Source organism: Opisthocomus hoazin, chromosome Z, assembly GCF_030867145.1.
Source record: "Opisthocomus hoazin isolate bOpiHoa1 chromosome Z, bOpiHoa1.hap1, whole genome shotgun sequence".
Classification (NCBI taxonomy): domain Eukaryota; kingdom Metazoa; phylum Chordata; class Aves; order Opisthocomiformes; family Opisthocomidae; genus Opisthocomus; species Opisthocomus hoazin.
The window spans coordinates 52,771,997-52,785,773 of NC_134454.1; the positions used below are offsets into that span (position 1 = coordinate 52,771,997).

The 13,777-nt window shown below is 40.3% G+C and overlaps 1 protein-coding gene across 3 annotated transcripts in view; it reads right to left on the minus strand.

The window, feature by feature from the left end:
- Positions 1 to 13,777, minus strand: part of APBA1 (amyloid beta precursor protein binding family A member 1) — an 89,617-nt gene that overhangs the window by 24,852 nt on the left and 50,988 nt on the right. For all 3 annotated transcript variants that reach the window (XM_075410996.1, XM_075410994.1, XM_075410995.1), the window contains exons 2-3: positions 11,988 to 13,192; positions 1,099 to 1,200 (exon numbers count right to left, since the gene is read on the minus strand). In XM_075410996.1, the coding sequence (XP_075267111.1) occupies positions 1,099 to 1,200; positions 11,988 to 13,139 (1,254 nt within the window). In that variant the 5' untranslated portion in view covers positions 13,140 to 13,192. The remainder of the gene's footprint in view (positions 1 to 1,098; positions 1,201 to 11,987; positions 13,193 to 13,777) is intronic.

The window sequence follows — 13,777 nt, forward strand, 5'->3', positions numbered from 1 at the left end:
AAGAAAGCTAAAAGCTTTAACAAGCTAACAATATAGCAGATGAAGATTTAATGCCACAATCAACTGTTGCAGGCTTTAGCACAAGAGAAACTGAGTTTCTTACGTCTTTTGAAACCTCTCATTATTTTCGAAATGCAAATACAGACTGGCACAAAGACATACACGTTACAAGCTTTTTTATCCCTGTATAGTAGCAAAAGAAAAAAAGAAAGAATGGATTACTAATTAGCATTTCAATTTTAACCAGTATCTCCAGTTACAGTAGATCAGTTTTTTTCATTGTGGAAGATAACTCATGCATTGCCATCAGTAACAATACAGCATCATGTTAGACTAGTTTCCAGATTTGTTTCAAGTTTAAAAAACAAAAAGCAAATAAGCCAAATATTTGCAGATTTTTCTGTTTACAGAGCCAGCCATTCTATACCAATCCAAATACTTTTATGTCAAATGATTGTCTTTTCACACTGCGAGAAGTTCTACTCACACTTCTCATTTGGTGTTGGTGGAACTACTGCAGTGCAAAAAGTTGCCAGGTGAGAGAGGAAAAAAAAACAAAAGAAAAAAGGAAGTACGTATTTAGCTCTTTATTTTGAGGAGCCTGGAGTCAGGAACTGAATTCTGACTGTGAATCACTGGCAGGTGAGTTTCTACAATGACAAAACATTAAGCAGCATAAATTACTACCTAATTAATTTTCTTTAAGGAAGCTTTTTAATCCGGCTAAGAAATATTATTTTTTTTTGCAGGCAGACATTCTGCATTGAAAAAAGAAATCAGCTTCTTCCTTTTGCCTCTAACACAGAGGTGAGGATGGCCGTTCGGTAAATCAATACCTCCCAACCTGTTAAACAGATTTCATGGCAGCAGAACACAGAGTCAGAAATGCCATGATAAACAGTCTTAAGCAAATTAGAGGTTCAGTCAGACAGCCAGGCAAGCACAGAGGAAAGGAGCTACAAATCAGATTTTCAAGTTTGTTGCAATTTTGGAAGAAGAGAAGGGATTGCACAGGTACAAGGGGGAAAGGAAAATAAAAAGGCATAAAAGGCATAAAATGCCACAATAAATGTGGCATTTAGAAAGATTTCACTCTACCTCTTTATTAGTGGAGGCCTCTGCTGTACTGCAGACATCCTGGTGATGTTGCCTACTTGACGATTCAGCACCCCGAGGTGAAGAGGAATCTGGAGATGGAGACTAAGCATGACAAGAAAAATAAACAATAGTCTGAGTGACCAATGTACAAACCATTCTTTCATCTTTTCCTCTAACTTGGCAGTGGAAATAATAGATGAGGGGGGAGGGGAAGAAACTAGACAAACACTTTTTTCATGTTGTAACCCTTGCTTTTTATCATAATAATCATGCATCAGTCTCTCATTGGACTTATTCTGAGCAGCTCAATCATTTTAAAAACATCTGTGTTTATGTGTCAGTAAGGTATGAAATGAAGCAGTTAGAAAAATAAAAAGTTGTACTCAGCGACAAGCAACAGTTAGCCAAAAAGTGTCATAAAATTGTATTTTTGCAAGGTGAATGGAGTATCGTCTGATATTGGTATTAGGCCAACTACTTACTGTCAGCATTCAACTAAGCTGCAGTTACAGGACTTTCAGTTGCAAAAGTACATGCTTGTTGCATGCAGGCAAATGACTGTGAGCTTACTGAAGGCTGCAGGCAATGCAGACCGATGTTCCAAGATCTGACATTGTGGGAAAGATAAACTCGCTAAGTAGTAAGGTGTGATGGGAGACAGGTGACTTGACCATGATCAGAACACAGGGATTCAGCTAAAGATTGCTTAGCTGTCAAATTGGGGAGAGTAAAGAAAAGACTCCAGTTTCGTCATAAGCACACATGCTGTCAGGTATAACTAACCTGAAGTGCTAAACTAAGCAGAGGCAGGCTGAAGACATTGTCCATAAATGTTATTCCATCATCTTAGAAAACAACTTTTATAAATTGTGCAAAGCCATACTAATGTGTTCAAGGACTTATGAATATATTCAAGGACTACTCAATACCAGCATAATCAAGGACTGTGATTCCTCATCCTAGATACAGTGCAAACTTAGAAAATATTTCACAGTTTGTGCTATGGTCTTAGCATCATACATGCTGTCTAGACCAGATTTCTCCTTTTTCTCCCTTCATCGTAAACAATTCAGTGGAGAAACTGTCTTTCCAGTCATGTCCTAGTCATTCATGATGACCAAGAATGTCACAGCAGAAAAACAAAGGGAACAGCGTAGAAACATGGCATTGTGGAATATCTAGATCTATGTGATCCATAAGCAAGTATCTTGGTAAAGTGAAAGAATACTCTAATCATAGGCAATTCCTAAAGAATGCTGGTGACACTAAAAAGCTGTAGCAAGGTATCTGAAGTCCAGAGCAGGGCGGACTGGTATGGGGGTATGACACAAGAACACTTGAGTGTTGAATTAATGAAGCTGACCGAAATGAAAGACAGTACACAATTTCCACCCAGTAGGCATTTTTTAAAGGCAGATCTGAAGGAAATACCTGCAAAACAAGCCAGTGTGCATGCCAGAATGTGAACCCTCAAAGGAAGGTTTAACATTTAGCTATGCAAGCTGAGTGCTTAGCCCAGCAGCCCTGGCATTCTACACTCTCGTTTGACATAGGGAGTTTGGCCCTAGCTTTGCTAGCTCCACATTCATCACTGATGGTGAAATAGTCAAATACTATTCTTCTGGTTTCATAAACAATTACATTACAGCGCTTTTTTCTAAGACAATGAGTTATACCGGAAAAGGGCTACATTTCCAGTCTCTGAGTGGTGGCAGTTCCAACGCAGGAGTCCCCTCCTGCTATGCCTCAAATCCAGCCGAAATACTGAAATCTACGAAACAGTGTGTTTAAATAAAAAAAAAAAATCTAAGGTTTGCAAGCTTAGCTTCACAGATACGGAACAAAACAAGAAAACAAAATCCCCTTCTCCTCTTCTTTCTTTTTACCCTCGTTCCTTTAAAATGTATATCTTTGATAATTACTAAAAGTTAGAATTGTAGTTAACTAATAAAGTCTTCCAAAGAGTTAAGACACAATTCCTTAAACTTCTCTCCTGGGTAAAAGCGCAGTCCTTGCATTGCCCTATAATCTTGAATTACAGCTGCAGGGCAAAAAGGAGATGCAGCTGTGAAACCGTCCCTGACCAGATGCAGCTGTTGAATGGCCCCTAGAACACTGGCATGTGCTTGTGCCATCAGACTGAAGGACAGCTCATTGCACAGCTGGCATTCGCCCAGGAACTGTGGGAGAGACGCAGGCTCCCCTTTTTTACTGTGTAACTACCAGAGTCTCTGTGCCACAGCGACTCAACTGCACAAATGGCAACTCCTGCTTACTTAAGGAAGCATCCTCACAGTGCGCACATTCCCAATAGTTACATAATAATTTCTGTGTAAGGATTAAACGCAAAAGGTACACAATCCTAGCAACCTAATAATGACATCGGGATATCGTAGGATTGACCTATAAACAGTAAACAAACAAACAAAGTAAAGCATATCATATTTTAGCATCAAATGTTTCCACACACACACAAAAAAAGTTGTTTAACATGCCTGGAAGTTCTCATACTCACACACTAAGGTGGTAACAATAAATGAGTTCATTTAAACAAGTTGGCTTTTGACACTAAGAAATTTTGTAGCATTTAAAACATATTAACAGTCACTCCAGTAGCACTACAAATACCTTTACTCAGTTATTTTCATCTACAAGTATTAGAACTAAGCAACCATCAAAATGATCACACAGCTTTCCATGTGCTCTGTTTGAATGCGTGCTAAAACTTTTCTGGAGGAAAAAACCCCAGTACTGAAGCTACCAAACCCAAATATCAAACATCCTACAAAGTTTGCTGCATGACATGACAGAAGAGCTGCCCCCAAAAACATCTGTGCAAAAATATTCAGTCTTTGAAGAATAAACACTCGATTCTCTTCTGCATCAAAATGCATTTTGAGAGGTATCGTACACAACGCATAAGGAACGAAGGCAGTCACTGCAATAACAAGAAATATTTTGATACGTCATGGTGGACAGAACTTGCATAGCCACTCAAAACACTAAAACTGAAGTCTAAAATAAATGCTTAGTGACTGCTTCCTTGTCTGCTAACAAAACAAGTTTTAGAAGCCTAACAAAAATGCTATCAGAACAAACATAGTACGTTCACACAAAGCATGCTGTTATTACATAGACAGGTCCATCAATGGAATTGCAAAGCATTTTCTTAAGTGCAGCAATAAAGAAGTACAAGTTACCCCATTTCTCCTCCTGAATACCTACTTACATTTTTCTTACGATACTCGACCTGGTACATCCAAAAATTCTCCATCGCAGTTTTGGCTTTCTTTGACTCTAACAAACATGCAACCCACTCCACCTGAGAAACCTTCCTTGCTATTGTGCAGGCAGGTTTAGTAACAGAACTTGTAACAGGAGAGGACTGTGTTGCATCCTGTTGCGTCTAACCTATCCAGGTCAACCCAGCTGGATAACTGAACAGCTCATGAAGACAACGTAACTGACATTGAAACATCTTCAAATACAATCACCTGCTCTTGCTTTATAAAAGCAGTGCTGTTTCACCTGCTTTTCATATAAGCAGCAGTTTGTTCCACAAGACTATAAGCTTGAGCTTCACACCATCACACAACAAGACTACAATTGAGGGGATGAAATAAAAAAAATACTTCAGCAATGTAAGATTCGCTTAAACAAAAGGCCATTACATACATTACACTAATGCCCACCTACTGGCTTCTTGGCAGAGGAATGGCAAATACAGTCTTTCTGTACATTAGCTCAGAGGAGACAACTGGATAAAGCAAGGCTTTGAAATTCATTTTATTTCAGTGATAAAAAGTCTTCTGACAGGTACCCGTACACACTAGGCAAAGGTCAAAACACTGTGACATATTCAGGTCCAACATGCAAGTATAGTCAGATGCATAATTTAACAAGCACCGCCCAGTACAGCACAACTATGGCAGTAATCTCCTAGGTTTTAGCACAACTATGTTGTGGCAGAATATCTACTGTTATTTGAACAGTTCAAATTCAATTCACTAAAATGTAGACTGAGACCATCAACGTATGTTCATAGCTTTTTGATGGCCTAACGTACCCATGAAGAATGGGGCTGAAAGCTAATTTTCCTTACAATATAACGGGTCATCATTACTGGCTGTCTTTGTTTAAGTTGCTTTAACTACAGTGTTAAAAACGGAGGTTTTGAAAAAATAAAACCAGCTCAGAAGTATTGTACACATATATGCTTACCGTGGCAATTTAATTTATAACTGTAACACAAGGATGAAACTTAAGTTTGTACTGCAGTTGTGGTGTAATTGTAACTGTGGTGCAGGTGCCTCTGCACACACCCAGTGCGCCTACCCATCAGTCTACTGCGTGGTCCAGGACCCAGCCCTGCCAGTTTGTGCACAGAGGATAAAACCAGTTGACTTGAGACAAGGTAACTCACTGAACTGCTCGCTTCAGAACAAAGTATTTGACTAATTGCTATAGGACCTCTACATACAGGAATTTCAGGCAGCCTCAGAGATTCCCCCAGCAAGCTCCTCCTGTGCACATGACAAGTGAGAGGCACCATTCATCGATTCAGGGTGCTAACTACCATCCTGGGCAGGCACTCTGGCTGACCCAACAGCTCCCCCACATAATTTCTGCTGCAAAAATGACCAAGAAGTACACAGATAAGACACTTGACAGCAGACAACCGAAACTACTCCTGCAGACGCAGATAACATCATGTACAACAGTCCTATGTACAGTTCACACAGCAGGTGCTCTGTTTGTAGCTTAAGGTAAACTATAGCAATGGTTCACGTTGAGTTCACATAGAGTGGTCATGTAGGATCACAGACTAGCTGTATTTAAGACCCAGGAACAAAAGCAGTTTGGAGAGTCTTAGTTTGGGCAATTTCCCCTGACCCAGCTGACAATGCCCTGCAAGGACAGAGCCTCCTGCCACTTGCCACCATCTGGACAATGACTGACAACCCCACTTGAGAGATCTGACTGTCCACACATTACACTATGAATAAACTAGCTTTTTTAAAACCAACACACTATCCATGAGTGTCTGCAAAACACCAATTAATTGTACTGAAGAACTACAGCTCAGTGAAGTTAAAAAATACAGATTTTGACCTAAGAAATAACTGTGTACCTCCACCAGCCTTTGAAGACAGACCCACATCTGTTATTTAGTAAGTCTCAAATACAAAATAAAAACATACCTAAGAATACACAGAGGATTAGATGTGACACAAAGAAGTCTAAGTAAGCAAACAATAAATGTAACTGAGCCTGTTAGGGCAAGATGGCCCTTAATACTGGCCATTTCAAAGAGTCTCCTGGCCACATGAGTCAGCAGCAGTAACCACATAGTACCACAGTCACACTTTTTGAGCGGGTAACTTCTCTTCCAATAAAATCTTAGGCTGTACAGACTCCGACTGCCCGACAGATCACACACACATGCTATGTGGGTAGGGTCTGTCCAGTAACACGCGCGCTGGATGGAAGGCTGCCAGCGCAGCAGGGCTCCTGGAAGCTGGTTCAGTGCTGGCTGTTACTCTCTCTCAAGTACCGACTTCCTTAGCTGTACTTCCACTTGAACTTCTAGTTCAAATGAAGCTTCATGTGTCAGCCTGAAAAAAGGATCCCTCCTGTGTTTTCAAAAGAGTTTAAAACTGTAACAAGTGCTGTTCTAGTTTTCAGCAGCACAGAAAAATCAGTTGAAATTGCTTCCATCTCTCAATAATTAAAAGTCAGAATAAAACAAAAAAATACATTCAAGGGGTTATGTATCCAGTGCTCACTAAGCCCATAACCCATCTCAAGTGTTTGTCTTCAAGCAGACTAATTGACAAATTTCAGCTTTCTTCTGTGTACCTGATGAACCAGCATAAAGCTTTCTGCCCTGGATACTAAAATGTTTTTTGTTTGTTTGGTTGTATTTTTTTTTAATGATTTTTGGCTTGGGGTTTTTAGAGTGTTTTTCTTCTGTAAAATTTTAAGACTGTGGTCTCGTATAGATGACAGAAAGATGACCTGTATTGCTTGTGTTCACCCAATGTTTTTATAAGGTCTGCTCAGAAAAAGAAAACAATATCCTATAAATATAAACTCATCTTTATTTAATTTCTTTTCTTTCCTTTTTTTCCCCTTAGTTCATCCATTACTGAAACCTGCTTAATTATTTAAAACAGACTTCTCTATTGCCTTGTTAATAATACATTACGCCTGCTGTGGAAAAAGTGAAGCAAATTCATCTCCATGAGAAAATCCTGCAACTGAGAACTCAAAGGTTGAAATAAAATATACATGACGAAAAAGAAAAGAGAAACAAAACAATGCAGCTCAGTTCTGTTCTACCTGAAAGCCTTGTCTTCAGCTCTGAATTTCTCCTTCACAAACCCAAACCCCCCATGTACGTGGTTTTACTTTATATTAGGGTTTATTCTAACATTGCACTGCCTTAGGTGTCTGCAGAGAAAGAGAAACTATGAACACTGATCAGAGGGATTTGAAAAACCGAAGTCTTGGCATGTAGCAACAAAACGTCCATGCAGATCAACAAAACTAGGCTTTCAGACCTATAACCCCACGGATAAATGAATGGGCCTCAGAAAACAGTCATGGTATTTAGTTCTGAAATCGAGAACTTCTCCCTCCATACCACTGTTTTCTCCTGATTATGGCAGAAGTGAAGCAGGCAGCCTGCTTCTTTTCTCTGAGAAGGCAGAAATATTCTTAAAATCCCAGCCAAAAAAAAAAATCTACCTGAGCTTTTGTGCCTTTCAGTGCTTTTCTCTGCAGGTCTTTGTGCTTGCACAACTAAGCAAGGCACTATTCTCAAAGCTCTATGCCCTTTTAAAGATGTTTTTTAAACCTTCTGTACGGTTTACACACCAGAATATTTAATTGTATTCTGAGATATCTGCTACACAAAACTATACTCTTTTCCACTTGAACATGTGTTCCTCCTTAAGTCAAGGCCCATGCACTGCAGATGTCTTCTATTTAGACCTTTAAACACCATTATTTCTGTGCTTGGCTAGGCACTTTCACAGCAGGTTTCTGGTGGAGAATCTGACAGAGAAGAATGATGGGCAAGAGCTATCTAAATGGCACAGCGGCCCTCCCTTCCAGAGCGACAAGTGTGTGCATCTAGAAGCACGCCTTTTCCAAAAGGGTATCCCCCTCCATCACTCTCAAACACTTGCGTACCATAAGCTCCATGCTGGTCTCCAGCTATGAACATTATTCCATACGATGTGAACAGATTCTGTACAGATTTGCGCTCAGAAAACCCAACCTAACTGCAGTTCCACAGTCTTTTCCGTCATGGGTCAGTTTCCTGATGTCACATTATTGCAGTTGTGCTGTTTCGCTATTGTAGTTGAAAAACATACCCTCACAACGCCATACCCAACCGATGGTCTGATTTGGTTTAAGAATTTGTCTGAGACACAGATTTTGGAAGTATATGTCAATCATTCATATTTCATATGTGTGGCAAATGCCCTCCAAAAACTTTTACTGCATTTATTCAAAGGGCACTGAGAGAATTTTTTAGCTTTTATAAAGTACAACTTTATAAAAAGTACAACACTTTCCTTGCAAACCAGATGTCCAGACATTCTCTTATTCAGGTGAAAGCATGCATCACTAAACCAGGCTGCACACAGCACACGACAGCAAATACTCTGCATTGTTAAATATTAAGCAGGTACTTTGATACGCTATTTATTTATTCACTGAAGTCTGCTACCTGCCTCCTACATCACAGAACCATCAGAGTTTATTACAGTAGAAGCGTCCATGGGCTGTGAGCGATCTTCTTTTTTGTATACCTACCAAACATTCATTTTCAGGAGAAATACACAGGAATGACTGAAATTCCTGGTAGATTAAACTGTGAATAAACCTGGAAATAGGGCATCTTAGAAAACAAATGGATACAGTGATCTGTAGCTTTCTTACCATCACAGTCCTTATGTGTCTTTCCTAACACTCACAACATTTGTTTCCCAAACTACTCCCAGCTGCAGGCCAGCTGAACACTTCTGGATTGTTAGCTTCTCAGAACAGTCTCTGGATACTTTCAACTAGTATTCTACCAAACATTCTGCTGTGAATGTATCATCCAAATGCTCAGCACTGAGAAGTGACAGTCGCTTTCTTGTGAAAAAAGGCAAAAGAGGTTGTCATATTTAATTAGCCTCAACTGCATATCATTCTTCTGACTCCCTGGCTTCATCGCTCTTTCATGGACAGCTCCTAGCTAAATAAAAAGTGACTGCTATTCGGATCTGAAGAGGTCTTACCAGTTTCAACTTCACATGATTCACAACACAATATGATTACAAGTATTTTCAAAAACATTTTATCTCTAAAAACAAAATGGTTTTGTTCAAAAATAACATTGGGATAGTTTTCAAAGTAGACCTGTAAAATAACTGAAGGACCCAATTTCCATCACTTATCTGCATCTCCTTGATACTTCTGGGGGAAGAAAAGGGTGTCTGCCTGAAGGCAAAACACTCCTGTAATGTCATTCCTTCTTATTTCAAGGCCAATGTTACAAACAGTCTGAATAACATCTCTGGCATATACTGGCTAGACTGAAAAGCTCTTGTCTGAGATCCTGTTTCTTTCTCAAGAGAGAAAAAAGAACAATCTACATTTAGACGAATAGACTTCAACTATATTTTTATTATCATTGATCACTTGTGGTCACTTAGTCAACACAATCTAATTTTGCCCAATTTACTGCTACAAAATTCTAGGAATGCTTTGTCAAAGAAAGCAGACTGTTCAGGCTGTTCGTGAGTTGGCACCTGAATCAAGAGTCCAGTAAATCAAACACACACCTCTTCTTCAGTGAAAAACGAAATTCCTACCCAGTCCCAAGTCTCCTCTTCCACAACATGTATTCTTCTCAGTCTACTACAGATCTCCTAAACTATTTGCTTAATTTACTTCCTCTTTCCAAGAACACAGACTGTCTGCACATCTACCATCACCATTTATCTTTGCACTGAGCTATACTAACTGTCATTCTACATCACTGTTTTGATTACAGTCAGCACCAAAAATCTTGGTCAGGTATCTGACAGCCAATGAAAAATATCGAATAAGAAATTAACTTATGGTGCAAAATGGAAACCCCTACTTCAATAACTCATGACAGACCAACTGAAACATCTATTTTGTTTACTATACGAACATATCAGGCTGAGTCCCACCAGCATAACTTAGAAAAAAAAAATTCTGCAAGCTGCAGCAAGATTTTGGAGAGCAGCTGGAGCACCTTCAGGATCCTCTGAGACAAAGACAGCACTTACAAACACAGACAAAATGGTGAACAAAATGTACAGCAAAAAAGTGATGTGATCTATCTGAAAAAGGACACAGAAATAATTACAGCTTTTGGAAATTTTTAAAGAAGTTAAAAAAATTTTCTCCCATATGGAATAATCTGGGAAGATTGCTTTAGCCCTCCACATGACTGCTAATCAACTCTGTAGCAACAAATAGTTAAAAAATATTTGTAAAGTAATTTTTGCAATACAGGGCTTTCTTTTAAAAAAAAGTTTCAATGAAACTACGAAGAAACAAACAAACAATGAAAACACACTCATCACTGTGTGTTTCCAACAGTTTTAAAGGAAAAACAGTATCTGGAAGCTACATGTCTTAATCAGCTTGCATGATTTTTCAGCTACTCAAACACCATGCTCCAAAAATCTCCTCTTATTTGTAGAATACTGGCCTTCATCAATTTGCAGGCAGATAAAAAAATCAGAACCCTGTCACAGATCTACATGGCATGTGATCTCTGTTCATCATCTGAATTCCCTTTGAAGAGGCCGAGGTGTTCTGCATAGTTCTGATGCATTTCTAGAAGGTTACAATAATTCGGTTTAAAAAATCAAACAACACACAAAACGTTGTATCTTCCACCGTTCTTCCACAAAAACAAAGGTCACAAAAAACACTGTACAGCCATAAAGAAGATGGAGCAGATGTTTGTAGTGCAGTTATCCTTGAATTAATAGCATGGGTCCATACAATAGACTATTTTTAGCCAGTAAATTTAGCCTACCATCTCTTTTCATATCAGGCACAAATGTAATGCAGTTAACAGTTGTTTATGAGTTTATTTTGTTGGAAATGCAGAAAACCCATAAAATGACTAATAAAGATTATCATAGAGGCAGCTAAAACCACAAACTGTGAACTGATTCTGATCCAAGTTAAGCCTCATGTCAAAAGTACAGAATTTCAGAAATGCTGATGCTGTAAATCTGAGCAACGGCCTTCGACACTTAGACTGCTGGAGAGTGAATAAACTTCACAGAGATAATGTACTATACTGAGGTTCATAACACATTTCTACTGCCTGCAAGTGGACAAAAAACCTGCATCTTTTCCAGAATATGACTCTGATCTATGACACCATCATAACGAATATTAACAGATTTCTGATGGAACTGTTACGATTATTATGTGACAGAAAATGAAACTTAGAAACCTAGAATTAATAGAAACATGCAAGGATAGATAATAGAAGACAAAGCGTTTGCTCGCTATTCTAAAATGTCCCATAGCAGTAAGAAATGTGACAGCATTTGTTTCAGAAAAAACAGGTAAAGAGCTTCATGTGACAAATTCCTGTACAGTATAACTGGGGTCAGCGGTGCTTCATAAAGAAAAATCTGACCCACTGATAATGCACTTGCTTACCTCTTGTATGTCCTCTAGACTATAAATTTAAAACAGTGAAAGCACTACAGACTTTACTGAGGGATGAGTCACAGAACCGGCACAAATGCACCCTCCTTCCCTGCCATGTATGCCACAATTAAAGGAACAAGACATACATAACCTGAGAGCTGAAAACTTTGTATACTCACATCTCCATCTAGTGGCCTCTGGTCGTCAGAGTCCCTGGTTGGACTGATGTCCTGCCTCATCACCCAGATAGGCTCCTTAGGTTCATCAGGGGTATAAGGAGAACGAATGGTCCTTGTCTTTACTTCCTCAATAGCCTCTTTGATATCCTTGATGGCCAGCGAAATTGCATCTCTCTTTTCCTTGCTGTACCTCTGTACAGATTCTCCTGAGCTGGACGTAACTCGAGAACCAGCTGGGAGCTGGCCATTGCTTTCATGTCCATCATCAGCAAGAGCATGACCATGCTCCAAACTCTGCTCTGCCTCTGGCATGTCTTCAGCTGCCTTGTCTAAGCTCTGGGAGCTCATGCTCTGCTTCACCTCTGCTACAATCTGATCAATGTCCTCCTCTTGTTCATAACTATCCATTCTTGGGTAGGGCGCAAACTCTGCCTCCTTCTCAGGGCTGTCAGACTCTCCGTCAGACCGTTCATCATAATGGTGAAGGCGGGCACCAAGTGCCTCCTTGCGGTAATTGTCAGCTTCCTCCCTTTCCCGCTCATACTGTTGGATCCCCTCCCTAACATCGAGGTCTGGTGTATCTCCTATCTCCTCATACACATGCTCCTGCAGTCCATAGTCGGCATAAGGCTCAGCGTACTGTTCATCCTCTCCGCGGTGGAAGAGCCGATGTGTGTAGACATAACCCGAGTAGGCTGCATTCACGGCTTCCTCGTGTTCGATGGAATGGAAATGTAAGTGGTTGGGCAATGTTCGATTATGAATGGCCTCGCCATGCTCAGCCTCGGCATTCTCCGTGTACTCCTCAGACTCAGGCCTGTACTGCACCGCATACGCGCTCTCATCCTCATTTTCCTGAACTCTTTCTGTGTCGTAACTGTTCTCCACTGCGGCTATCACATCCCCTTCTGCAGTATCCGTGTGATTGTGGAAACCACTCTCAGTGCTGGCTGATCGAGCTAACATCCCTTCCTCTTCCTGCCCAGACAGGCCCCCTTGGCTGCTGTTTGTATGCCTTGGGAAGCGAGTTGCATACCGCTGTTCCTCTTCCACCTCAGAGTGCTCCAGGTCAGCCTCCACTGACTCATTCACTGCTCCATTTGCCGGCTCTTCACCTACCTCCCCCTCAGGCGGTCCAACCAAATGGTTCATGGCAAGTTCTGGTGGGTAGGTCACTTATGCTATTGACATTTTGTCTATCACAGCTGGAAAGAAATAAAAAAAACCCTCTGACGTTACTCTTAAAAAAGGTGGAGTCAATAAACAGAAGCAACAAAAAGCACCCTTCTTTCCCCAGCAGACAAACGTTTGACTTCGCCAGCCAGCACAACAGTATGACCTCCCATGCAAATCATCTCCAACAGCAGCAACCAACAATGACCCCCTTGGGGACTGCGCTTCTCACTTCCATGGACAAATTCTTTGTGGAAGAACCATTTCCAACCAACTCCCTGGAGATGCTTCTATGGAGTGCTGTGGCATTTCTATGACGTTGGCGGGTGCATGTTAGAAAAGCTAACTTTTGCCAGGGGCTCAACCATGGTAGAGACATGACGGAAATATTCTACTTTTGCTTCACCTCTCTCCTTACAGCTCACTAACTTTGTGCAAAGGAAGGATGCTTTAATGTAAAATGGCAGATCTAGTCCCGTCGCAGGAGTCTGCAATTGCTCACGTACATGACAGCTATGCATATTACACTTCTCCAGTATGGTATCTTCAGTTGATCTAGTCACCCTATGCACTTTTAAAAAAAGATTAGAAATAAAAATGCACTCTCAGTGTATCTG